Source organism: Elgaria multicarinata, chromosome 10, assembly GCF_023053635.1.
Source record: "Elgaria multicarinata webbii isolate HBS135686 ecotype San Diego chromosome 10, rElgMul1.1.pri, whole genome shotgun sequence".
In the NCBI taxonomy this organism is placed as follows: domain Eukaryota; kingdom Metazoa; phylum Chordata; class Lepidosauria; order Squamata; family Anguidae; genus Elgaria; species Elgaria multicarinata.
The window spans coordinates 28,232,323-28,259,276 of record NC_086180.1 but is presented as its reverse complement, the minus strand read 5'-3'; the positions used below and the strand labels follow the sequence as shown (position 1 = coordinate 28,259,276).

The following is a 26,954-nucleotide window of genomic DNA, read 5'->3' as shown; positions in this document are numbered from 1 at the left end:
GATAAATTGGCTTTTTTGACATATGTTCCCAGTGGTCAGTGAGTTAGGCAGACCAAAACTCTAAACCAAAACTGGTTGCTTCCCCCAGAACCCATTCCTAAATTAATCTCTCCAACTCCCAAGAGTGACAAAACAACATGAAAGTTTTAAGTTTTTTTTTTAAAAAAAAATCAGCTATTTATTTATTTATTCATATTTACATGCTCTTTTTATCTCCTGTATGGGAGACTCAATTAGGCTTTCAACGTTTAGCTCTATCCTATTTCAAGACCTAGGGTGAAGATAGCCTTCCATGGTAGGGAGATTTTAGCCTTGCAGAAAGACTTCGGTGCTCCCACACATCCCTTCCCAAAACATCCAGTAGCTAGTACATATGCACAAGTCTCAAACCACTGGCACTATTCCTGCAGTAGAAGCTAAGGTATTTTCACTAACTAGGCGCATGTTAGGGAATGGTCAGGTAGGCCCACCTAGGAGGGGATTGCCTATCTCCCAGTCTCCCTCCTGGAATGCCTATTTTATTACATCATTTTGTTCCGTCTATATTCCAATGCACTTTCATTACAAAAACGCAACTTCACTGGCATAAACATTTGTACTACATAACACTTCTTAGGCATTTAAAAACAGTATGTTTACATTGTGCAGTTCACAACACTAGGGGCAGGGCTCTATTTGTTTAATTTTTGTTATGGTTTTTCAGCCAAAGCTCTCAGAACCGCTTACAGAACAGGCAGACAGAATAGATATAATAGCACAGGCTCCAGAATTTAACTTTCTGAAAATTTATTTATTTATTTTTATTTATTTAAGGATTTTTATGCCGCCATTCAGCCAAAAAAGGCTCTCATGGCGGCTTACAAAAGTATTTCTTACTTACTATTTCTTACAAAATCTCATCTTTCCTATTAAAAAACCCACTATGACTGTGTTGATATGTAACAATTAAGCTACGGTGCTGAGGAACACAGATTGATTACAACAGAATAAACAACAGAATGAAATTTAATAGGGATAAATGCCAAGTTCTACATTTAGGGAATAGAAACCAAATGCACAGTTACAAGATGGGGGACACTTGGCTCAGCAATACCACAAACGAGAAAGATCTTGGAATTGTTGTAGATCACAAGCTGAATATGAGCCAACAGTGCGATATGGCTGCAAGAAAGGCAAATGCTATTTTGGGCTGCATTAATAGAAGTATAGCTTCCAAATCACGTGAGGTACTGGTTCCTCTCTATTCAGCCCTGGTTAGGCCTCATCTAGAGTATTGTGTCCAGTTCTGGGCTCCACAATTCAAGAAGGATGCAGACAAGCTGGAGCGTGTTCAGAAGAGGGCAACCAGGATGACCAGGGGTCTAGAAACAAAGCCCTATGAAGAGAGACTGAAAGAACTGGGCATGTTTAGCCTGGAGAAGAGAAGATTGAGGGGAGACATGATAGCACTCTTCAAATACTTAAAAGGTTGTCACACAGAGGAGGGCCAGGATCTCTTCTCGATCCTCCCAGAGTGCAGGACATGGAATAACGGGCTCAAGTTAAAGGAAGCCAGATTCCGGCTGGACATCAGGAAAAACTTCCTGACTGTTAGAGCAGTGCGACAGTGGAATCAGTTACCTAGGGAGGTTGTGGGCTCTCCCACACTAGAGGCATTCAAGAGGCAGCTGGACAACCATCTGTCAGGGATGCTTTAGGGTGGATTCCTGCATTGAGCAGGGGGTTGGACTAGATGGCCTTGTAGGACCCTTCCAACTCTGCTATTCTATGATTCTATGATTCTATGATTCTGACTAGCTTGCTTATGCATGCTGCCCTATCACTCCTGCTGCAAGTGTGAGTGGCTAAACGACCCATAGACCTTCTGTCTGTGGTTTATCATTACATGTGAACTAGGAACTCTGGGTTGTTTCTACCCCGACAAGCCAGTCAAAAGAAATATATACATTTATTAATGCTTACCAAAAAATAGTGGATGCATGGAAAGAGAACTACATCTGCCAAAGTGAAATAAAGCCCTTCAGCAAAGACATGCTCCAAAAGTGGGAGCTCCGATGTTTTCATCTTCCTAATGTGAGAGGGCTCCCGGTTAGTAGCAAGTGGCATTTTCTGCACAGTTAATTTAGAGAAAGCTACTCTCAGTTCCAGATCCGCGGGGCAGGATTCCAGATTTTGTGCAAATCTTTCTGCTTGTGAAGAAGCATCATTGCTTGCTTTTTGGACAAAAGTCTTTTGCTGTTGAACTTTCTGCCTTCGAATTTTGTCATCGTTGTGCACCCTTACAGGTTCTCCCAACTTCTTTTCAAACTGAAGTACCTCCTCTGGAATATTCTGATGCTGCTCAGGAGACACCTTCAGACAGTTTTCAACAGCCAGAGGAATGCTGATTTCACAAAGTCTGGTCCATTCACTAACCTGTAAATTAATATGATCAATCAGATGAAGAGTAATTTTATAACTATACTTATTATTGTAAACATAAAAAGGCTAAAGTGTCACACACAGTGTGCCCACCTGTTTTGTGGCAGAAAAAAAAGCGCTAGTCTACACATAGATAGTGGGCAAGATTCAAAGACTAGTTCCATACCCCTAAAGTAGCTCTGGCCTTGTGCATTTCAAACAGAGGTTTTGCATGTGATACGATAAACCACTTTTGAAGCTGAGTGTACATTCAAAAGCACTTTGTAGGATGACATAGGGGCCTGCTATTCAAAGGAAAAACACCTAGGAAAAAGAAACCAAATGCAGTTATACGACGGGGGATACTTGGCTCAGCAACACTACAAGCAAGAAGAATCTTGGAATTGTTGTAGATCACAAGCTGAATATGAGCCAACAGTGTGATATGGCTGCAAAAAAAGCAAATGCTATTTTGGGCTGCATTAATAGAAGTATAGTTTCCAAATCACACGACGTATGGGTTGCCCTCTATTTGGCACTGGTTAGGCCTCATCTTGAGTATTGTATCCAGTTCTGGGCACCACACTTCAAGAAGTGGAGGGGTTTCAGAGGAGGGCAACCAAGATTATCAAGGGTCTGGAAACAAAGCCCTATGAGGAGACACTGAAACAACCGGGCATGTTTAGCCTGGAGAAGACTGAGGGGAGACATGATAGCACTCTTCAAATACTTAAAAGGTTGTCACACAGAGGGCCAGGATCTCTTGGATTCCTGCATTGAGCAGGGGGTTGGACTCGATGGCCTTGTAGGCCCCTTCCAACTCTGCTATTCTATGATTCAATGATTCTATGATTCTTTTTGATCATCCCAGAGTGCAGGACTCAGAATGGGCTCAAGTTACAGGAACCCAGATTCCGGTAGGCCTCTTCCAACTCTATGATTCTAAGTAAAAAATCCTCACCAGTTAGTATGCCTACAATAGCCCAATGGAAGCCCGCCATTATATTCACTAGGCATAATGTCCTTCAAGGTTCTCCTAATTTGCTTTAGAAGTTTATCAGACCTTTAATAAGCCAGGGTTCAATAATCCAGTCCAGTTACTAACACTGATCCTTCCCTCCCTGCAAGACTTGTTACTCACATGCAAAATCCTACTAACATTTACAAATAAATATTCACTGTTACTGGTACTAGACAATACTTAACTATTTTATATGGTTTCCTTGAATTTATTCCACACTAAACATCTATCATTGTATTATTTTGGCACCTCCTTGCAATGATTCAAGAAACAAGCCCCAAATTTGTTATTGCTTTGCTTTCATATACTAGAAGGTACTGTGGTAACTGGTCCCTTCCACATTTCATCACGTACTGAACAAGATTTAATATATTTGAAGTTTATCACAAAGCAGTATTAAACTGTACTAGTAAAAAAACTTACTTCAGCACAAGCTTTCAAACAGGTGTTTTTAAAGCCCAAGAGTTCCAAAATGTTCTCCTTTGATGGGTCAGACTTATACGATTTATGTATTATGTGCCTCAATACCACAGCGAGTCCTGCTCGGCAGAATGTCCCATTCTTCTCAACAGTAGCAGGTAAACAGCAGCTCTGGACCACCAATGGAAGTTCACACCTTCTGATGAGGCAAATGTCCAGGTCCTCTGGCAGAACTTTGTCTTTAAGCTGGGCATCTGAAGCATTTTCACCCGGAGATACTAAAAAAACTTTGAATGTCTTACAGTCACAGTATGATAACAGAAACAAGGATACAGATGTGTGGAGAGGAAAAATACAATCTTCATTCTGATCAAAGTAGTCTAGATACAGGTGATCTTCAGTAATATCTTTCATTTTTTCTTAAAGGAAGAAATGCAATTAATAAAATATTATTATTACACACACACACACATCAAGAGAGAGCACAAAGTTTTATAAAGCTTTGATACAGACATCGGTCCCTACTGATACTGGCATAATCCATTCGTGAACTAATTCAATCACAAACTTCCTAAAACATCCTGAAACTAAAGCCACAGGTCAAAACAAAACATTATGCTTAGCACAGCACCCCATATCGAGTTCCTCTTCACTTTATAATGTTTAGGCACCCTTACTTGTTTCACGGTAACAGCACCATGCTGTGGTACTTCCTACATCACTGACAGATGACGGCAAGAGAGGAGGACCAGAGAGGAGGATTCAGATTCTGATAATGAACTGGGCGAGCATGGGGTGGGGTGGGTGGGACCTGAGCCTCAAGGAGCCAGTAACAGGGAAGAATCTTCCGAAGGGCAGGCTAATCAGTTGGATCAGAGCCCAACCATAACTTTTCCTTCTATGGGAACCCAGCAACTCACAGAGGAGAGGAAGTGTGTGTAACAGATGCACGGATTAGACAAAGAGTCAACAGGGAGGAGCAATGTCAGAAAGTAAGGAGGTCTACTAGGTTGGCCCATCACAGGCAGTTTCTGTGGAAGACCCTGCTTGAGGGCAGGACTGAGAAAGTCTCTCAGGTTCTGTGCTGTAGACTAGTGTCAGAATTGCAACTAACTGTCAGCTCTCGAGCCCTCATAACGTGCATGTAGTCCAACAAAGAAGTCGATCTCCAACTAAATAGACTTTATTGTGCAAAGCAATCAGTCCATCAGCAATTCAGCTTAAAGACCTGGTCACCTTCTGACAACCCAAGGCTAACATTTCTGTTTAAGCTGATACAGAACTATCTAAAGATCCCTTTTAAGGATGCAGACCAGTAGAAGAGAAAGTTGTTGCAATTCCGACACTAGTCTACAGCACAGAACCTGAGAGGCTTTCTCAGTCTCACCCTCAGGGAGGGTCTCCTGGATCTTCCTTATTAAAAGTGATCTCTGTATTTTCCTTATTGACCATGTTTCGCATACTGCAACATAAGCTCCAATATGCTGCACTGGAAAATGTCTTCTACTAGCTTGCTCAAGAGTTTGCAGAGCCACTCTTAAATCTGCAATCTTAAACCTACTTCTAGAGAGTAAGCCCCATTGGACATAAGAGGAATTTAGCACTTTGTAAAGGAACCCCAGAAACGAGCAGAAACAATCATTTCTGGATCTGGAGAGATCAGCAGATCTCCCTTCTGCAAGCTCTGCTGACCTGCCCCATTCCAGACATGAGTGTTCCTGCTCATTTGGGGTTGCTTTAACAACCACCAGCTCCCTATTGTGCTAGTGGTGTGTTCTTCTGCAGCATGGCCAATATATGATACCGCCCATTATATTTTAAAACAATTTCAATTCAAATTACCTTATTACTTGGTTGAAGACTGTTTTTCAACCAAGCCCCTTGTTATACTACTCTGAAGGTAGTTTAACACAGAATGAAGGAAATCATTTATAAGTAGGATTATAATTCTGCACCAATTATACATAATTTCTGGAGGCCATTGGCCACAGAGACATTACTATATCTTTAATAAAATTCACATTACATTGACCTTTGTATAAATCACAAATAAGCCTGCAACACTTGGGACACTAGATGGCACACTTTCAAAACAATTATAGCTGAAAAGCATAATACCATGTCAGATGCTTTCATTAAACCAAGAACAGTGCCTATTTCTTCATATGAATATTTATAATGTGATTTTCAACCCTAAGAAGGAACTCCAAAGCATGGATCACCCATTACAGTTACACTAGATCTGTAAATTGATTTTACTTTGATAGACATGTCATTGGAGTATTCTGTGCATACAAATCACATGTGTACGAATTTATTATGCCCTTTATAATTTTAGCCACAACCTCAAGCTTGCACTAAATGGCACATTCAGTATAAAAAGGGAATTTGGATCTGCAAAGGAGTGTTAAATTTTACTTTAAAAAAAAATCATAATCACTAAGGCGTAGCAATATTGTTGATCCACTTATAATTCCCAAAGCATTCACTTTTGACACAAACATATATTCAAAGCCAGATAATCTAACACTCAGAGCTACAAATATTAGAAAGAAAGAATAAAAAACACTCACAAATTAAAGAGCTAAAATGTTTAATTCCAAGAGCCCTTAGAGAGAAATCTTCTTTTTAACATCAGCCATTCAATGCTAGTGTTTTAAGGGAACCATCTTTGAAGGATTTAATATCCATCTTCAGCTTCCTGTCTGAACAGTGATCCTTGGAGAGAAAGTCAAGCCATTTCAAAGTTGAACAAGGTAAGTTGCAACCTACTTTGTTGCTTCCCGCCCGCCTGCCAGCTCCGTTTTTTCCAAAATTATAAGGAAATATTCAACATATATTGCTTAAAAGGAGTTTAAACAGTCATGTTTTGCAGGACACGTAATCTTTTTAGCTACTAGTTCTTCCTATCTCCAGTTCATCTGCAGTCTCAGTTTTCTAGCAGGTGTGTGTGAGCAAATGCACCAATTCCCCTTTTCTTTTACATTAGCAGTATCCTGGAGTTTGCAGAAGAGGGAAGCAGCTCTCTACATCCCTTTTAAACTCATTCAGTGTGGACAGCAATGAGGTAACATTCCCAATTAGAGTGTGCCTAAGGCATCTATATTATTCCTTATTCACAGTGGGCTTCCAAGCAATGAGAAAAAATCTATTCAGCAGAGAAAAAATAACACTGTCAACATACAGGAAAGCCACCAGACAAACATTGCTTCTTCACTCCATCTTTCTGTGTCCTGTTTTTTCTTAAGTTCATTTCTTAAACTCTTATCTGCTACCCCAATCCTTACGTTTAATGGTGCATAGGATTGCACTTAATCAACCCAAAGTAGGGGGTGTTCCTGAATTGTGGGTTGTTGTAGTGCAAACCCTGCACTACGGCTTAACTATAGGTTGTTAACCCTGAACATCCCACACTGTTGTTGGGCTGTAAACTCTGGGTTGTTCAGGGTTAACAACCCATAGTTAAACCATAGTGCAGGATTCTCACGTAACAACAGCCCATGAATCATCAACAACCCATGATTCAACAATATCCCATACTCAACCTGTAGGGGCTGTTGGCACGTAATTATGACCCATCAATTTAAAAACTGATGGCTTGTCAGGGATACATGGGCATGCTAGTCCCTACTCTACCACAGACTATCTCCTGAAGTCGTTGTAGATGTGCAAGTGAGAGGTGTAGAATATGAATCGTTTCTCTGCTAGGAGAATAAGATGAGATGAAAGGGAATGGGAACAGCCACAACAAAGACCATGAAGAGGGGCCGCCACACAGTGCCTACTTAACTTATGGAATTTACAGCCACAAGATATGATAGTCAGTAGCTTAGATGGTTTTAAAAGGGAATCATACAAATTCATGGAAGATAAATCTATTAATGACTACAACTCATAATGGCTATATGCGGTCTCCAGCTTTAGAGGCAGTACATCTCTGAATGCCAGTTGCTGGACTAAAGATATAATCCTATGTATCTTTAAGAGAGAAAAGTCCTACTGGGGTCTGCTAGGAGTTGTAGGCGATTTTTTTTATGTCTAAACATGCGCAAGATTACACTCTGTGAGAACTAGTACAACACTCTAGAACTGAGCTGTGACTCCTGCTTACATTTCCCAGAAGTCATACTGTGGATTGATAAAATTTCTTTTATCAGTGTTCCTGCGTGCCAGATGTTGTTGGACAGTAACTCCCATAATCCCTAACCACTGAACATGCTGGCTGGGGCTAGTGGGAGCAGAAGCCCAACATCACCTGGAGGGCCGCAGGTTCCCCATTCCCAATTTTAAAGCTGCCTGACATGCAGACATCCACGCTCTCCCCATCTCCACACTGGGGGGAAATCTCCACCTCTTGAATTTTGGCTGATCATCAAGCTATTAAAATAATTAGTGCCCTGTCAGAAAAAAATGGCTATGTTATGCTCAGTCCTCAGGAATCATTAGTGTTGGAACTCAATCCTGGATGAAAATCAAATTAGTGATCAGCAACTGGATGCCTGTGGGCCAAATTGGGACCACCTAGAATACATTCTGAGCTCCAGCTGCCAATTCCAAAGCAAGAGAAGAGTGCAGAGCGAGCTGAAACAACAAAGAGTCTCGGGACACCTTTAAGGACCAATAAATGTATTCAGTAATACGCTTTTGCAGACTCTTGTAGTACATTTCATCAGATGCATGGAGCACTGCTGAGAGTTTCAAGTTTTCTCTTCTGACCTCACTGTTTAGTTACACACACAACATATGTACTGCACAAAAAATGTGAAACTCTCCATAATACTCCACAAAAGCCTATACCAGAATGAAGTTGTTGGTCTTTAAGGGTGCAATTCTATGCATATTTAGACAGTAAGTCCTACAATTCCCAGCACGCCCGGCCTAGGGATGTTGGGAGTTATAGAACTTATCTCTGTCGAAACATCCATACAATTGCAACCTAAGGGGGCCACAAACCTCTCTTATTATTTTTGCTGCAATAGGCTAACAGGGCTGCCTTCTGGAAATGGAAGAGTAGCAGGGTGCAAGTACGAAATAGCTGAGGACTGATGATGGAAATGGGGAAGGTGGGGGAAATAAACGATATTATCTTCCTCCTTAAAAAGGCGACTCTTCGGAAAAACTAGCCGGAATAGGGACTGATTGTGGCTACCTAGTGGGGAAGAGCGAAAGACACTCTGCACGTGCTCAGGGGCGCCTTTATCTGCATAATCACTCCACGGCTGTTGAGCCCCGGCAATGAAAACGGTTTCGGGAGTTGGAGCCCTGGCACCAATTCAGCTCTCAATCCTCTTTTCCCGCTCCCACTGGACCCTCCGTGCGGCGCTTACCCGGTAATTATTCCCCACCGGGCAACAGCAACGCCAGCCGCCGCCTCCCCGCTGAAGCTCCAAGCTCCGCCTCTTCCTCTCCTCCGTCATGGCCGCCGCTGCTCGTCGCTTCCGCCGGTTGCCAGAGCGAGAGAGCAAGCGCGGCCGATTGACGCCTCCAGGAAGAAGCCCTGAGCTTCCCGTGGCATTCGCCGGGCGGTGATTGTGGTTCTCCGCCCTACGGGGTTTCCCAGTCAGCGACTGACCTGAGGTAAGAAAAAGCAGGGGGGCGGGGGGGGCATGTATTAAAAAAGGCAGCCATGAGGAGGCTCCGCCTCTCCCGTACATTTGGCCCCCTCCCCTTTTTCGTGTCAGGTGGCAAAGTGATAGCTGAGATGATGATGATGATGATGATATTGCAGCCACGACGGATAATAACATTTTGTAAACCGTCCTGAAAACGGATGTTGAAAGGCCATATAGCAGTGTTTCAATTTTCAGAAGAAACAATTTGTAGTATTTGTATAGGTTTTTGTTTTGAGAATTCACAGTGGTTCACAAATAGAATCAAAGATCATTTTAGTCTTGGACTGAGCAACTTTATTATTTATTCCATTTATATCCTGCCTTTTTTCCTTCAAGAAACCCCAAGGTGGCGTACTTAATCTTCCTCCTCTCCATTTTCTCCTCACAACAACAACCCTGTGAGGTAGGTTGGGCTGAGAGTCTGACTGGCCCAAAGTCACCCAGTGAGTTTCGATGGCCGAGTGGAGACTAGAACCTGGATCTCCTGACTCCCAGTCCAGCACTTTAGCCACTACACCGCACTGGCTCTAACCCTAATTTGTTGCCCTCCAGATGTTTTTGGCTACAACTCCCATCATCCCTCACCTTTGGCTATCCTGACTAGGGCTGATGGAGGTTGTAGACTAAAACATCTGGAGGACACAAGTGGGACCTACCATTTAGACAAGGGAGATTTAGCACTTCCTACAGGAAGCTCTGAAACTAATGGAAGGACTCGTTTCTGAAAGAAGGCAGGTCAGACGAGCTTCCTTATGTGAACTCCGCCAAGCTGCCTCCTTCCAGAAACAAGTCCTCATTTCGGGTTGCCCCGGAAGCACTAAAACAATGTTGTGCAAGCGGTGGCATCTGTGGCGTTACACCCCACAAGTCAATTCCCAAAGGTATGCCTGCAGAAGTCTGTGGTTTGTAGAATGTTGGCCTGAGTGGGCGGAGTTAGAATGTCTTGGGAGTGGGGAGGAGTGATATATAAGGGAATGACTAAGGGGATTGTGAGTTCTTTCCAGGGAGACTTGTTAGGGACTCTTAGAGTCTGTAGTGCTCTCTGTATTTATGGTACTTAAGTTTTGGGAAATTTGAGAGTTGGTGTAGTGAGTGGTGTCTTTAGAGTGTGGTGTGCCCGTAGTGGAAGTATATTAATCAATACTGAGAATAAAGAAAGTTCAAGAGTGATTGTGTGAGAGAAAGGAAAGCGCGAATGTGAGAGTGACAGGATTGTATGGAAGGTTTCAAAAAGGTTTTTAAATGTTGTTATTTGAAACAAAGCTTATGAACTTTTAAAAATAAATTTTGATTGTTTGTTTTAAAACTACCACAAAAATCCCACGTGTCTGTTTGGCATTTATCATCTTAAGTTTACACATTCAGCACCCACTCTGACAATCATTCACCTAAGCAGATATAACTCACAGCACATTATTATATATATTAATAATCCTTCTCCATTTTTAACCCCTTTCTCCACATAGTTTGGAGGAAGGTGGTTTTTATCCCTTCCCTCAGGCGTATCAAGCGGTGGTGCTTGGCTTGAGCAGGGAGTAGCCTCGGCCGGGTCTGGTGTTCAGAGCCTGTGTCTTGGCAGCGTCCGCTTGCGTAACAGAACTGGTGGGGCGTAAGTGCCCCATTAGATTCTGCCCTTTGCCTTATAGCTGCTACATAACACCTATCTAATCTAGGAATGGGTAACTTTGTGGCCTTCCATATGCTTTAGCCTACAGCTTCCTTCAGCCCTAGGCAGCATAGCCCGATTTAATATTTTTAATTTAAATTTGGTATTGGAAAACAGTGCAACAGAGTACTCTGCCCAGTTGTGGGCACCACAGTTTAAGAAGGATATTGACAAACTGGAATTTATCCAGAGGAGGGTGGCAAAGATGGCGACAAACCTGGAGACCAAGTCCTGTGAGGAAGGAGCTGGGTATCTTCAGCTTGAAAAAGAGGTGGTTAAGGAGTGCTATAACCAGCTTCAAATATTGATGATGGAGCAAATTTGTTTTCTGTTGCCGCAGAGGGTGAACAACAGGTTCAGATAAAAATGATTTAGGTTAAACATTCAGAAGAATTTCCTGATAGTGCAAGCTGTTTGACAGTGGCTGTTTTGGAAGGTGGTGGACTCTTGTTCATTAGAAGTTTTTCAGCAGCAGCTGAATGGCCGCTTATCTTGGTGCTTGTCGTCATTGAACTAGATATTTGAGGTTCCTTCCAGTGCTATGATTCCACTGATTTTTGTCCTGTATTATTTAAGGTTGGCACACTGCTCAGATATTGGTCAGTTGATTACTATTATTACTGAAGTATTGTCAAATATCACATGGAAGCAAGAATACCACTGTGTAGGTGGCAATTTATCTTTTTTATTTCATTATGGACTCATTTGTCAGCAAGGGCATGTTAGAGCAGCTTGTAGTCAGGGCAAACTTATAGCAGCGTAGCAAAGCTTCTACTTGCCATTTGGATTAACTGTAAGCATCTTTCAACAGGAACACAAGGAGGCCACTGTCCAGGACCATCCGTGGCCCAATCTTGATTGCTGCAAGGAACAGCGAGTGCCCACTCAGTGTGATCTGGCAGTCTGGTCTCAAACTTATGTGAGGAGCTAGACTTGGGTCTAGCAACTTTGTAACTTTTTTTAGCTGTTATGTTAAACAGTGCAGTTAATAATGATAATTCAATATTTATTGAATTATTACTTTATAATACTTGCATATTGCTTAATGTAATATTGCTGAGCAGTTTATATATGAAGTAATGAAAACCACAGTCAATATAAAATAACAAACAGTTACCACTTACCAAAATAACCCAGTAAAACAGAGCAGTGTCAGCTTGCACAAATTTAAGTTTTTGGAAGGCATTAAAAACTTGCCAGTTTTCCTGCCTCCCGAACCACATGGGGGAGGGTTTCCAGAGGATGGGCACCACTTCTGAGAAGCAATGTTTTGTGAAGTTACATGGCGGCATTATCCGAACTTATCTGGGGACCTATGGTTAGGAAAGGCTACTATATAACCACTTGTGTACTCCATCATTTGAGGTCCTGCTCACAATGCCTTCACTTACGGAAGTTTGGTGAGAGAGACATCTTTCAGGAGAAGGGCCTTCTTTGTGGTGGTTCCAACTCTGCGGAATACCCTCCCTAGGATACATTCCTAGCTCTGACACTTTGTGCCTTAAAGTGCCATGTGAAAATATGTTCCAAAAGTCAAACTGTGTAAACTAAGGGTATTTCCAGATGGAGGGCTCCTAACATCACCATTCAAAATCATTATACTGCTATTCTACCTTTTGTTCCTTAACATACTTCGTGGAATGAAAAAGATAGAAGAAGCAATGGAAAAACCTGCAAGTGTAAGAAATTGGAAAGGCATCTGGACTCCCTATAAAATGCTATGAATGAGACAAGATGATTGCATGACTAAAGGCTCGCCTGGAAGCACCCTAACTTGTTTCAGTGGGATTGTGCTAGAAATGGTTAATTAATTTCCAGAAACTGTTCCATACTAGTCAAGAATTAGTTGACAAGTGAGGCCAATGATTGTTAAAACTTCTGCCTTCTCAACATTTATTTCCATTCAAAGATGCTGCTATGGCTGCTACTGTGAATTTGGAGCTTGAACCCATATTCTTGAAAGCTCTAGGATTTCTGCATTCGAAGAGCAAAGATTCAGCTGAAAAACTAAAAGCACTACTTGACGAATCTTTATCTAGGGGGATTGACTCAAGCTATCGTCCATCACAGAAGGTACTAGAATGAATGAACTGCGTGTGTGAAGTATTTTGTGCCCCATATAACACCTGAAATTAGAGTTCTTTCCCTTTATTAACTAGGGATTGAAAAGAAAATGTAGAATCATCAGTATTTATTTTCATTTCTCTGTACATTTACAGCTTGATTCAAAACATGTTTACTCAGAGGTAAGTCCCACTGAATTGATTGAGCTGACTTCCTGAAAAAAACCCTAGAATTCTATTCTAAATAATTGGAATCTGTGTAAAATAGATGTTGGCAGCTGGTAGGCTGTGAGCAGAACGTGTCCCAAGGAGGCTGCTGAGTAAGAGGAGTCAATGGGGCTATGGGCATTCAAATTAAAGCACAGGAACAAGAGCTACTCTTGTGCAACATTTCAACTAGCTTTATTTCAACATGTTTATTTCAAGTATGCTCCAAAAGTCCAGTTTAATGGTGCTGCCGTTGCTACTGCACTTTAATTTAAAGCAGGATGGGGAACTTGCCACCCTCCCTGTGTTGTTGGACTACAGATCCCATCCTTCCTGACCATTGGCCATGCTGGCTTGGGTTGATGGATATTGAAGGTCAACGTCTAGAGTGCCCCAGGTTCCCTATCCCCACTTTAAAGGAGGGCAGTGGCATAAACATCAGTAGCAGCATGACCAGTTCGTTCCCTGGTAAAAAGCTATTGACTGGGGAAGAGCTGCTTAGCCTGAGTGGTAATAGATGAGTGAGTTACTGGCCTGCCTGATCTCGTTGTTGACTGGGGCTTAAAAGCAAAATCTGGCAATACTCTGTTCTGTTTGATAACAGCCCGTAGGAGTAGAGAAGAGAAGAGAAGTTTAAAAAAACTGCTCATATTCATAACTATATAATCTCATATTTGATTTTGTTTAAATCCTCAGTGTATTCCATTGGGGTGGGAACAACACACAGAGGCTAAACTTTTATGAATAGGAAATTAAATCTAAAATCAAAGGAATTAGTTTATACACTACACTGATGTATGACTAACCTATGATAATCAAATTTAATGGATAGCTTTATCATTTCAGGACAGAATTTCACACCCTTATTTGACCTGTCTTAACTTTTCTGATCAATGTGGCCTGGTTACAATTCCCCGTTGATGGTTGTCCTTTCCTTCTACCTACTCTTTGAGACCTCAAAGCAGGGTCATTTAACTCTTCTTAAACATGTAAATGACATGTATGGTTTGGAGCAGCTGCCCATAATAATTGTATTCTTACCTAGTTACATAATGCATCTTACATAATTCCTTTGTTGGCTTGGCCCTAAAATGCGATTTAGAAATACTTTGGGTTTCAGCCCTAAACACACTGATAGGACGTTGATCCCATTAATTGTGACCCATCCAGGAGTACACAGTGATCTTCTCAGTTGCCACCTCTGAGCAGTAGAAAGGATAAGGACTATTTTCGATAGAGCAAGTGTTGCTGGTACTGTCTTAGAGTATGTTCACAGGCCGCTGTTATCTATTGCATGTGTTATGGTTAGGATTAGAGAGTACAGTAAGCAGCTAAAGCAAAGTTTTCAAGCTTGAAAAATGCTATACTTGCATGTATTAGTGGATGTCATCCCGCTTTCCTCTTTTTAGTAGTATGGGGGATAATATTTTAAGTTATTTCACCTCTGCAATGTGGGTCTTTTAAATTTTTGTGATCGTAGAAGAAGCAACTATCTACAGTATTACCTTTAATGTAACATTCTTGTTATGCTTTATTCAGGAAGTAGATCAGCCCAAAGTATCTATTACAAAGCCAGTTTCTGTTAAGCAAGAGCCTAAGGCTTCTTCTAGCCTTCCTCCAGGTAACAACAATGGCAAGCCCATTACAGCTGAAAAGGTGAAAAAAGAGGTGGAAAAGAGATCCTCTGATAAAGTAAGTCCCAGTGTTACACTTAAAACATTATTGGGGAGATTTTAAATGTTACGTATTTGTAAAAACTGTTAACTCATTATTTTTGGTTTCTTGGGTGACATTAATCCTTAATACTAATGCGTTTTGCTCTACTAGCTGTATCTGCACCAGATGTTACTTATTTAATTGCTCTCTGCTCTCAAAACTATGAGCTGTGTTCTTTCTTCTTTGTGCAGATCATTTAATTTTCAAAGGGTGCCCTTTTCCGTGTCTACAAGTTACTTCGTTGTTTTTCAATGCTGCATGCTGATAAGGGAGCATGTTAATTTTGCTTAGGCTTTGTTTATTTCACCTCCCCTTGCAATTTCACTTTACCCACCACTGTTTGTTTTTACTACTTGACAGCAGGGCTTCCTTTTAATGCAAGGCTGTAATTAAATCTAGCTGTGGCTAGCAGGGAAGTTAAGAGCAAGAGTGATAGGCCAGGAAACCTTGGTTCAAATCTGAACACAGCCATAAAATCATTTGAGTGGCCTTAGACAAGCAATGACCTCTCAGTCCCTGGGGTCCCTAACGCAGCACCCGCAGGCACCTCCAATGGCACCCACACAGCTCTTCACTCCCTGCCCCTTTAAAGAAAAATGAGAATAAAAATAAATTGAAAAACATTAGAGCACCAGGTTCTTTTTTCTGTTCTTGAACTTGCTGCCGCTTAGCTGTTCAGATGGCAGGAAAAGAAGGCAAGGTAGAGTGGAGAGAAAGACTGAGGCTAAAGGCTGGGAGGGGGCGGGGAGGCTAGAGGCTAGGAAGGGAGAGAAATAATGAGGGGAGGGAGGGAGAAATAGTGGTGCTAGAGATTGGAAATGGAGAGAGAGAGAGAAGGGGAAAGGACTGTGTGGTTGGGGAAGAAAATGAGCAATCCAGAAAGCAACTCGTTCCATTTTCCCCTTCCTCATTCCTAACTATGGTAGCTACATAACCACAGTTTAAGCACGCTCACCAACCATTTGCTGCAAAATGGTTAGCAGCCTAACCATGGCTTAGCATGTTGTCTGGGCTGACTCATTATTTGGCTAACCTCATTCTCCATGGGACCCATTTTGTGGTGGTGCCCCCAGCAATTTCTCAAATTCCCAAATGTGCTCATGGGTCAAAAAAAAGTTGGGGACCGCTGGGCCTGATGCATTTGTAATACAGGGTAATAATATTGGCCTGTCTTACATACTATTGTAAAGTATACAAGGTCCTTGTAAGAGCAGCATGCTCTTAAGTCAGGGAAAGTATTTCATTATTACTAAGTAAGGATGGCATTCATTTTGTTGAGATATTTACTCCAGAAAATTGTTTCTTATAAAATGATCGCAATAAGTGAACAACATGTCTTTAATTCTTAAGGTCTGTAATGGACAAAGAACAGCTTACTATTAAACAATTGTGAATTTGCTGGAAGAAAACTCCAGAGGCGCTTCTTTCAGATGCTTTCAGAAATAACAAATCGTTCTAATTTTACTTTGCTAATACGCATCAGTTCCTAGCAGTGATCACGGATACGTTTCTCAGTAATACTGAACTTCTAACCTGTAACATTCATAGCCCCTCGTGTTCTACATAATTGGGAGTATAGGTATGTGGTTAGATGAATGAATAGAGAATATATTACATTTATTAATAACATTCCAATATCCAATGCAGCATTTGCTGTGTTTCACTTCCAGATGGGCTTATAAAGTTTCCACATGTTTACCAGTACTGTATGTATATGCCTTTAATAAATAAAGTTATCTGTATGTGTATGTTGTTTGACAGATAAAGTTGGAAATCAGCGAAGGAGTTGACATTCCAAAGAAACCAAGACTAGAAAAGCCTGAGGCTCGTTCTTCTCCCATCACAGTGCAGACTAGCAAGGATCTGGCCATGGCAGATCTTTCTAGTTTTGAAGAAACTAGTGCTGATGATTTTGCGATGGAAATGGGTTTGGCTTGTGTTGTTTGCCGGTGAGTTGTCTAAATTTAGCAGTTGCAACAGATTTGAAGAGCACAATGAATAATTTTGTTGAAAACTCTAAACAGCAATGAGTTTTTGTTTTAAGCACAGATCTCGAGTCCTTTCATTTTTTTTCTAAGGGATTTTTCTCCACTGTTAATGAGATTGAGACTTTTAATTTAAGCCATAAATTATGAAGATTAAAAGTTTTAAAAACAGCAGCCCAAGGATATAGGATTGTAGTCTTAGTTCTACTGCAATCCTATGCCGAGAAACAAGCTTACATTGAATGGCGGTAAATTTCTGTAGATTTCTTACATTTATAGTTTATTATGAAATGAAATGTTTGGGGTCAAAGATCTGTCCACTACAACTACCTGTTTCATGGTACCTTAGGTTTATAGAATAAGCCTACATGTAATGCACTGCATATCTATGCCACTTGAATATTTCCTTAAAGATTCAGTTCTTTCAGATATTAAAGACTAACTTTACTGCATGTAATAAGGACTCTTTGTGGTTAAGCAGCATGATTTAGCGTGTTGTCTGAACGGAGCCTAACTTTTGTTTTAACCTTCAAACCACTCACTTCAGAAGCTCACCCTTACTGACTTTAGGGAGGCTGCTTTTGAGTAAATGTAACTGAGGCGGGGGATAGCCTCTGCCTAGACAGTTGTTGAATTTAACTGTATGGCTCAGTTCAGGCAACATCACCATTGAGAAATATGTTGTCTGGAGGGAAAACTCCATGCAATGGTGGAGTTTTTTTGGGAAAACACTCCACGCAGAATATCCACACTGTGCAGAGGAGAATTCCTGCACAACCATTGTGGAGTTTTCCATTGTGTTGAGTTCACTTTTCCCACTGACTACAGAGTTCCCTGGCAAGAGCAGTGAAAGGAGCAAGTGCCGCTCTAGGAGAGCCACCGGGATTGTTTTTTTGCAGCAATGGCTGATGGGATATCGGGAGGACCGGGGTAGGAAAGAGGATGGAGGAACTGTCAATCAGACGTCATGATGGATTTCACTCAACTCCACGGTAGCCCACAGTCACACAACGGTGGAGTTAGAACATGTTGTGTAGGGAGTACCCCCTAAAAACTTGACCGTTGAGTGGAGTTTTCACACTGACTAACGTGTTGTCTGAATTGAGCCTATATGTGTCCATGCTAACTAGAAAGCAACAGCAAGAGAATTGATAAAAAATGTAAGAATGATCATGGCAGTCAGCACGGAGACCTTAAAAATATCTTTTGTACCTTACAAATGTTTTAAGCCTCTTTAGCTTCCAAGTGTAATTAAATATTCAAAACCAAAATATTCTTGTGATTTGCAAGTGACACTTCAATCTGATCAAAATAGAAGTTTTAAGGAAAAAAAGCAAACATACCTTTATGCTATAAACCATAATGGATATACTAAATTTCATTTTATCTTTTTTTTTAAAAAAAAGCAGTAAGAACTATTTCAACTGTTTTCAAAACCAGATTAGAACAAAATTTGAAGTGTTTATCTGCCTTTTGGGTTTTTTTTAATCTAGCCACAATGTTGCTTTATAGTGTTTAAAATATGGAAATTAGACTGCTCTCTTGTGTAACATAGTTGGAAAATGCTCATATTTTCCAATCTAGTTTTATTTTTATTTATTTTTAAAAGCTACCTGCTATATTTTGAATCTAAGTCTGTGATCCCAAACACATTTTCTAGGGAAGACATTCCGCTGAAATGAATGGCTCTTACCCCTGCTTACAATCACATAGTGCATGCTTTAAGATTTCTTGGGGGTGGGGATCTAATTAGATTTTCAAATTAGTCAACCTTAAAAAAAAATGAAATGTTCCTCTAAGCCATCTGGACAATTCTGTCAGTCTTCATTTTCCTATTAAATAAAGGAATCACATATTTTTCTCCCCCACCCATCTGCAAATAGTGTTTCCATGGTTACCTCTCTGTACCTGTACCATGGGGATATGTGCAAGAGTAGCTTAGCAATTAAGTAACCTGATTTGTCATCTAAAAGAAGTAGTCATTAGGGAAATAGTGTTTGGCTAACTCAAAGACATATTTCCATTCACAGATAGTCACCAAATTGTTATTTATACATTTTTCAACAGAAACCCATACATCCTCGTCATTGCTCCCATGTGTATGCCTTTGAGACATAACTGGGACTAACCTTTTCTATTCTTTCAGTTCCTATTTTGAAACTAACTTATATTCCTAGATGCTGTATAAGATGATGGACATGATATGGTTAGCATCAACTACCAAAGATTGTGTAACTTTTTGCACTTGTACTGCAGTTTGTATTATTTAGATATAGCAAAGGTTGCACATTTTTCACACTGTAATAAATTTAATAAAAACTGCTGGTAGAATTCATTAAAACTCCATATAATAAAGTACTATTGTACTGCTTTTCATTTAGGAACATTTTCTTTCCCCCTTTTCATCCAATGCAAACGTCTTGTTCTTTGAAGTCTCTTTGTTATCGTTCATGGCTTCATGAGCATCTTAACATATCCTGTAGCAACATCTGGCTCTTCCACTTACTTCCTGACTAAATCACCTTATTTTCTGTACTCTTCTAACCCCAATGTGTTCTGCTGCCTGAATTGACTGGACCCATTCTTTAAATTCAATACATTTGTTCACAATCGTGTTGACAATTTGGATAACTTTATTATTATTATTATTATTATTATTATTATTATTTATTTATTTATTTATTTATTTATATAGCACCATCAATGTACATGGTGCTGTACAGAGTAAAACAATAAAATAGCAAAACCCTGCCACATAGGCTTACATTCTAATATTTCTCCCCAAGCAGAGGCTACATATAGTTCTGAGATGGCAGGCAGGCAGGACCATGCCTTTCCATCTCACCCACCAGGAAATGTCTGTCTCAGGGCCTACCACACATCCACATGTGAGAATAACATGGAGAGGAGGATTATGTATGCCTCCTTGGAGGAAAAAAGGCGGAATATAAATGTAATAATAATAATAATCCATGTGAGGGTCTAACATTTGAATAAGGCTTATTATGCGTCGAGGCCCAAATAGCATGGTCCAGCCTTCCTCAAACTGTTGCCCTCCAGATGTTCTGGACTACAATTCCACACATTCCTGACTTTCGGTCATGATAGCCAAGCAGAAGTTTTAAACTTCACTAGTACCAGGTTGGGGAAGGCTGGCATGGTCTATTGTAATTTAAATGGTTTGGGCCTACAACATTGGATTCTATGCTACACAGAGGTGGAACAAGCGTGCCTAATATGTGGTATTTGAAGACATGAACTTTCACCCCATCACGCATATCCTGTACTCTTCCTTCTCACCTTGTTTTCTATCCCTCATGTCCTGCTTCAAACTGTTGTAAGCTTCTTGGAGCTGTGGGCAACTTGTGAAGTTCTGCTGGAAGGCCATGCACATGGACAGGGCTCTGTAGGTTGTCTCATTTGGAGACAACCTTGCAAAAGTTCAAGCTAGGTTGATGTTAATTTGGATTGAACACTTTGTGCTTTGCAGGCAAATGACAGTTACTTCTGGGAATCAGTTAGTCGAGTGCCAGGAATGTCATAACCTCTACCACCAAGACTGCCATAAGCCTCAAGTAACAGACAAGGAAGTGAATGATCCCCGCCTAGTGTGGTATTGTGCTCGATGTACCAGGCAAATGAAAAAAATGGTAAGAATATTTTTGCTAGAATTATTGATACTTGCAGAAAGTTATTAATTGGGCTATTTAAAGAAGGGATTTCTTAACTAAATTTAAAGGGGGAGATTAGAAAGAAGTATAGTCTCTTTGCTGGGCAGAAAGGGTTGACGGGGTACATTTCTCCCCCGGTATTGATTTGTTTTGAAATAAGAAAATGCCTTAATAAGAAAATGCCTTAACAAATAGGTATATGTGCCTTTTGAAGTCTGCTGGAATTTTTTTAGCTGCAGTTGTATTGATTTTTATATCTTCATATGTCCTATACCAAAGATAAAGTACTTAGATAATAACAAATTTAAAAGTCAGGCAATGTCATAAAATTACAGAAAGAAAGTAACTCAGCTGAATAAATCTATGTTAAATCTAATCCCCTACTCTGTGCACTTAAGTCCTGAATGAATTGTTTTCTGTAAAATATCATTTCATTAAGAGAGTGACAAATATTGGGCCAGATTAAGCATTGCTAACTCCCTTAAAAGATGAGATGTTGTTTTTCTCTGGGGAGAGCCCTTTATTTTCATGCGAGCTGTTCCTTGATTTCCCAAGTGGAAGAGCTTGCAATTCATGAAATAGTAAAATTTAGTTAGTAGAATGAGCATTTTAGCATCAGAACAAATTACAGAATCCTAAAATGACTTTTTAAAAATCAAAGTACCATGAAATAATTATTCAAAGCAAAGATAGTTTTTTGCATATTCCACTTGAAAACATATCATATTTAGCTTAGAGGATACTGGCCTGGTTCAGACCTAACAGTAAATGAGAATTGCTGAGAGTACTTGTGAACACTGGCCAATCATTCCCATTTGGCTCCTACTGCCAACAGGAATGGCTCAGTAAACCAGGAAACCTCTCCACTGGTTTGTTTAATGTTACATCCAAACTGGGATTCCTGGTTTGTCACTGTCAAGCAAGCCAGAAACCATAAATCAAAACCAACCTGGCTTCAAATTCCATCTTATTAGGAGAGTGACAAGCCAGGATGTAACACGTAATAAGCCAGTGTTGGTTATTTCCCGGTTTGTTTAGCTGTTCTTGCTGGCATGAGGAACAATTGGGCATTATTATTATTAATAATATTATCTCGCCTTTTGTCCAATACTGGACCTCAAGGCGGCCTTATAAAATTTAAAACATACACATTTTGAAACCTATGAATAGTAATATTCAAAAGTTTAAAATCTATTCCAATATTAAAACATTAAAACATTTAAAATACATGACAATTTTAAAAGACCTTAGCATAGACGGAGGCCCATATTAATCGCCAAAGGCCTGCCGGGGAAGCTTCCCTGGGAAGAGAGTTCCGGAGCACTGGAGCAGCCACTGAGAAGGCCCTCTCCCACGTTTCCACCAGGCGTGCCTGTGATGGTGGTGGGACTGAGAGAAGGGCTTCCCCAGAAGATCTCAAGGCACATGCAGGCTCATAAGGGCGAATACAGTCCTTCAGATAACCTGGACCCGCGCTGTATAGGGCTTGCTCTTTGTCGATCAGCCAGAATTCACAACAATTCTGATTTATGCTTGCATGCAAACCAGTTTAGTTTGATAAGCCAGCAATAAGGTCTAGTCAACTTTTTAAAAAATGGTTAGCAAACAATCAAAAGAAAGAGTTTGCTCCAGATAATAATGCATTATTTGGAGAATGTCAGTATTTTAAGGTATTGGGTTGAGGTGTTGATCTTTCAATGAATACTTTATTCCTTTGTTTCTTGCATTTATTTCCCCACATTAAGAATGGATTCATATGACCCAGTTTTGCTTGCCACATGGTGACTTTTGCAAAACAAAAATCAACCTATTAGAATTCATCCTAAGCAAGTTTCCCAGTTCCAGTTTCCAATTTCCTTTAGTTAAACGCTTCTACCTTTCCCGCTTGTTTTCTCCATTTCCTTTACCGTTTTCTCTGTTCTTGAATCAAACTTGAATGCCTACTTCATGTATTCCTTCTCAAATGTTTATTTCCGCACAGCAAAAAATTCCACACAGCATTGTTTCAACCTTCCCTCATACCGGCTCCTTTATTCTCATTTCCAGGTGCCACCTACCAGACAGTTCAGTAGCTGGCTTTTGGCTTTAACATTGCTAAGGTTTTTCATTTTGATTTAAATTCTTTCCATACATAAAATGATAATGTCAGAGTGTGTGTATATAATTTTCACAGGCTCAGAAAACACAGAAGCCTTCCCAGAAGCCAGGCCCTGCTGTAGTTTCAGTAGCTCCGGCTGTGAAAGATCCACTGATAAAGAAACCAGATATTAAGCTAAAATTGGAGACTACACCAGCCTTCCTAGCATTTAAGAGGACAGAGGTCAAGGTGCTGTATATAAAATGTTCTGTAGAAAAATTAACTTATTTTGTTTTGCACAGGGCTCTTCTCGCCTCTCCAGTTAGAATCTAAAATTCAAGTACTTTTATTCCATGTTCCGTTAGTTATTCTGAATGAATGATAGAATATATATCTTGTTTAGATACCAATCCTCAATCTCTATTTTATAAATAGTAATTTTGTATTTTATTTTTAAATTGTATGCTGAAGGCAATTTCTCTCAGAAAATGTCTGCATTTCTTTCTAGGCTTTGGTAAAAGAAAATGTGTGTCTTAAGCTTTTGGCTGTTGTTTTCTTCGTATTTGCCATGTGGCAGAGGTCTATTTATTTATATTGGCATTTATAAGTCACTTTCCTACCACCAGGTGGTATTTAATAAAAGAATTAAAGTTAAAAATTGAAATTAAAGAGGTGGTGAAAACATAGGCTGGCTAGGGGAGTAGCTACCAGAGATTGACTGTGTTCACACGACAATCCATACTCGGTTGAATTTTGGTTGTCGATAAACCATGGGTTGTTGAACCGTGGGTGGCTGTTGTGTGAACTCAGCCATGTTAACCCATGAATAACCCAAAAGGAATCCATGGTTTGTTGTTGGGTTGCGAATTGTGGCTTGCTTGTGGTTAATAAACTGTGGATTGTTAGCACTGCTGGATTCACACAATATGAGAACCCACGTTTCAACAACAACTCTTGGTTCAACAAGAACACATATTTGACACAGAATATGGGTTGGGTTGCCGTGTTGTGTGAACCCAAAAATTAAAAGCCTTTAGTTTTGCTATTGTCTTCTGGGTTAAGAACTTCATTTTCCCCACAACTTGGCATCACTGGGTTTCTCTCACAGGAAACTTACAGATAGTTATTTGTTTGAGCTGAAATTAGTATGTAGGAATTTAAACAAATGTACCAATCTAAAGTGCAGCCAAGTACTGCAAATCAATTTAGACCTCAGGTGAATTTCCCAAGAGTTCCCTAATATTTGTAATTGGTGACCCATTTCTGAATCAGCCTGAGGAGAGTTGCCTCGTCCCTAATTTGTTAAAAAAGGATAATTAGAAAGAAAGGGTATGATTCACCAAGACCATCTTTACCATTGCCTTTTGAAATGGATGGGAGCTGTTGAAAAAATGCTATGCTCTTTCTTACACAGTTTCCATTAAGTTTAATGGGACTTGTGCAGTACAATTCCTGGTTGATGGTGCCAAAGCCTGAACCAGCTGGGCACACGTAACGTGTGGTGGGCTGCAGTGCACATGAGGGTTGTTGTTTTTGTTAGATCTTTCATGGTCATTTTCTTCTGAACAACCATCAGAAGCCAGGGCAAGCACAACTCCATGTGACAGCACATAGTCAGTCAGCCATAGTTCTCTATTAAATGGAGAGGTAGGGGAGGTCCTTTTTAATGACACACACATATTGTATTTCTTCGATTCTAAGACGCCATCGATTGTAAGATGCACACTAATTTCAGTACCACCAACAGAAAAAAAGCTTTGATTCTAAGAAATAATAAACACACTCGCGATTCTAAGACGCACCCCGTTTTTAGAGATGTTTATATGGGGGAAACAGTGCATCTTAGAATCGAAGAAATAGGGTACATCACATTATGTCGTTTTACTGAAGTCTGTTTCTGGGTTTCTTTTCATTTTGCAAGTGCTGAAGTTTAAGTACTCCAAAATGTCTCCCATTTGTAGAAGTAGGTTATTGTGCCATATTGTACTTATTTAGTTCTTTGTGGGGCAAATGGTAAAACTTTGGTGTTGCCTTGCCTGGAGAATTTAAAGATACCAGCATCTGTGTGCCTTCTATTCATTTACTTCAAAGTGACTTGGGATAAAGCATTAGATAGTTTCTATTAAGTTATCTTCTAATTCTCTCAAGAACATAAAATGTATTGCCTTCCCATTATTCTTGCTGGTCTGTACCAAGCAAGGATCAGCTGTAACTAATGTGGGAATTGTTTCTGTTTTATTTTAGACTTCAGCAACTATTTCTGGTAACTCTACCAATGCCAGCGTTTCCTCCTCCTCAACCAGTGGCCTTACTGGGTGGGCAGCATTTGCAGCAAAAACATCGTCTGCAGGTCCTTCAACAGCCAAGATGGGATCCACAACCCAGAGCACCAGCGGCAAGCCTGCCACTGCCTCCAGTAATCAGAAACCTGTGGGTTTGTCAGGGTTGGCAACAGCGAAACCAGGGCTAGGGTCAAAAATAGCATCTCCTAACAGTAGCACAAGCCCTGTTCAGCTGAAGCCCCTGCCACCTCTGACGTTAGGGAAAACAGGACTTTCTCGTTCGGTTAGTAGCGACAACGTAAGCAAAGTAGGACTGCCTAGTCCAAACAGTTCCGCTCCAGGCAGCAGCCAGTCTGCTGGTGGAAATGGAAGTAGCGGGACAGGAGGCAGCAGTGGGAACAGCACCAGTAAATCGAGTGCAGAATCTGGCAATCAGTCCCCCTCTTTAAAAGGTCCTACTTCTCAAGAATCCCAACTCAATGCTATGAAAAGGCTACAGATGGTCAAGAAGAAAGCTGCTCAAAAGAAATTAAAGAAGTAATAGAACTGACCTGAAGTAATAGATCTAATGAACTTTTTTGTCTTGAAAGCACAAAGATGTCTCTAAACTTTGGCCACTGTTGAACAAAAAGTAATAAAGTTCTATAATTAACTTTTAAACTGATGTCTTTATTTGGTGATGGCAGCTGTGAGTTGAGCCTGAATAGTGTGTGTGGTGTTGGTTTTTCTGATAATACGATATTTCCGCAGAATTTTAGGCTTACTGGATTGTATCCAGTTAATTCCACTGGTGCAAATCTTGTACCACTTTGAAAATCCCATTTTCATCCTTGTGGAAGCTAGTGTCAAATCCAGTACTTTGATTCCACTTGCACAAGTGCTTTTACAATAGTTGTTCTGCTGACATTTTACCGGCAGAATGCACAACCATTAGCAAAACACTGCCACCTCTTGTACTTTCCCCACTAGCATTAGTTGGACACAAGTAATTAAAGGCTAAACAACAGATGGCATAAAGCTACTAATTTGAGGAAGGGGGACAAATTTGATAACTAGTTATTTTTTATTCACTTAAAACTATTTCTCCTTATAAAAACATGACTTCCCACAAGCAGTATTCATATAGGAGGGAAGGGACGGTCATTGCCATGGCTATGAACCGAGTATGGCTATATAGAGATAATATGAGGTAGCTGTCCTGAGGAACAGGGGGTACGCCTATTTCAATTAAGGGAAAGTATAAGTCTTAATTTACACATGCAAGCAGCTGCATGAGTGCCCACTTGAAGTATGAGCATGTAGAAAACAGATTTCCCACCTTTGGGTGATTTTCAGTATATCAGGGCAAGCCTACCTTAGGGCAGACAATTGTTCATACAATATTCAGCAGCTGACTTATTTTAGTGGATTTAACCAGTGTGTAGATTGCCTCCTCAGTAAGTTATTTGAAGACAATCTAATATTTTGCTTATGCCAGGTTGGTTTACCAATAAAGTAGTAGTGGGGAAAATAAGATAGGATATTTGAACAGTGGAAGGTAGTAGGTACAAAAGAGGGGCCCACATGGGAATGCATTGTGATAATGAGCTTTGTTAAAAAAAATATCTTTCATTTCAATCCTTAGCATACATTATAATTATTGCTTCTATCATAAGTTCTGAAAACTTGTTATATTTTGATTATGATGAACGATTTCATGATCCATGATTGCAACAGAATGTTCAGCTAGGATAATTATAAGACAGTATATAGAGGACATAAATATTTGTAAAAATATATCTTTATTAAGTAATTTTAAAGCAAATATTACCTCTGAGTCACCGACATTGCTGTA

At 40.3% G+C, this 26,954-nt stretch overlaps 2 protein-coding genes across 7 annotated transcripts in view; one reads left to right on the top strand and one right to left on the bottom strand.

The window, feature by feature from the left end:
- The window catches only part of GSTCD (glutathione S-transferase C-terminal domain containing), a 60,930-nt gene extending 51,696 nt beyond the window's left edge, over positions 1–9,234 (bottom strand). Inside the window, exons 1-4 of one of the 3 annotated variants that reach the window (XM_063135650.1) lie at positions 9,169–9,226; positions 6,415–6,559; positions 3,845–4,260; positions 1,963–2,415 (exon numbers count right to left, since the gene is read on the bottom strand). In XM_063135650.1, the coding sequence (XP_062991720.1) occupies positions 1,963–2,415; positions 3,845–4,255 (864 nt within the window). In that variant the 5' untranslated portion in view covers positions 4,256–4,260; positions 6,415–6,559; positions 9,169–9,226. Of the gene's footprint in view, positions 1–1,962; positions 2,416–3,844; positions 4,261–6,414; positions 6,560–8,990; positions 9,067–9,168 lie in introns of those variants that run through there. The other 2 variants (XM_063135651.1, XM_063135652.1) reach the window with 2 other exon arrangements.
- Positions 9,235–9,290: 56 nt separating this feature from the next.
- On the top strand, positions 9,291–25,780 carry INTS12 (integrator complex subunit 12). Of its 4 annotated transcripts, none has more exons than XM_063135656.1 (9): positions 9,291–9,418; positions 11,931–12,038; positions 13,029–13,192; positions 13,339–13,365; positions 14,929–15,081; positions 16,867–17,054; positions 20,581–20,740; positions 22,935–23,087; positions 25,083–25,780. In XM_063135656.1, the coding sequence occupies exons 3-9, from the start codon at positions 13,037–13,039 to the stop codon at positions 25,659–25,661; spliced, it is 1,416 nt and encodes a 471-aa protein (XP_062991726.1). In that variant the 5' UTR covers positions 9,291–9,418; positions 11,931–12,038; positions 13,029–13,036; the 3' UTR covers positions 25,662–25,780. The 4 variants fall into 4 exon arrangements, with proteins under 4 accessions (XP_062991726.1, XP_062991729.1, XP_062991727.1 ...); XM_063135657.1 differs by lacking the exon at positions 9,291–9,418 and adding an exon at positions 9,834–9,856; XM_063135659.1 differs by lacking the exon at positions 13,339–13,365 and having other exon boundaries at positions 9,292–9,418.
- The last annotated feature ends 1,174 nt before the right edge of the window (positions 25,781–26,954 follow it).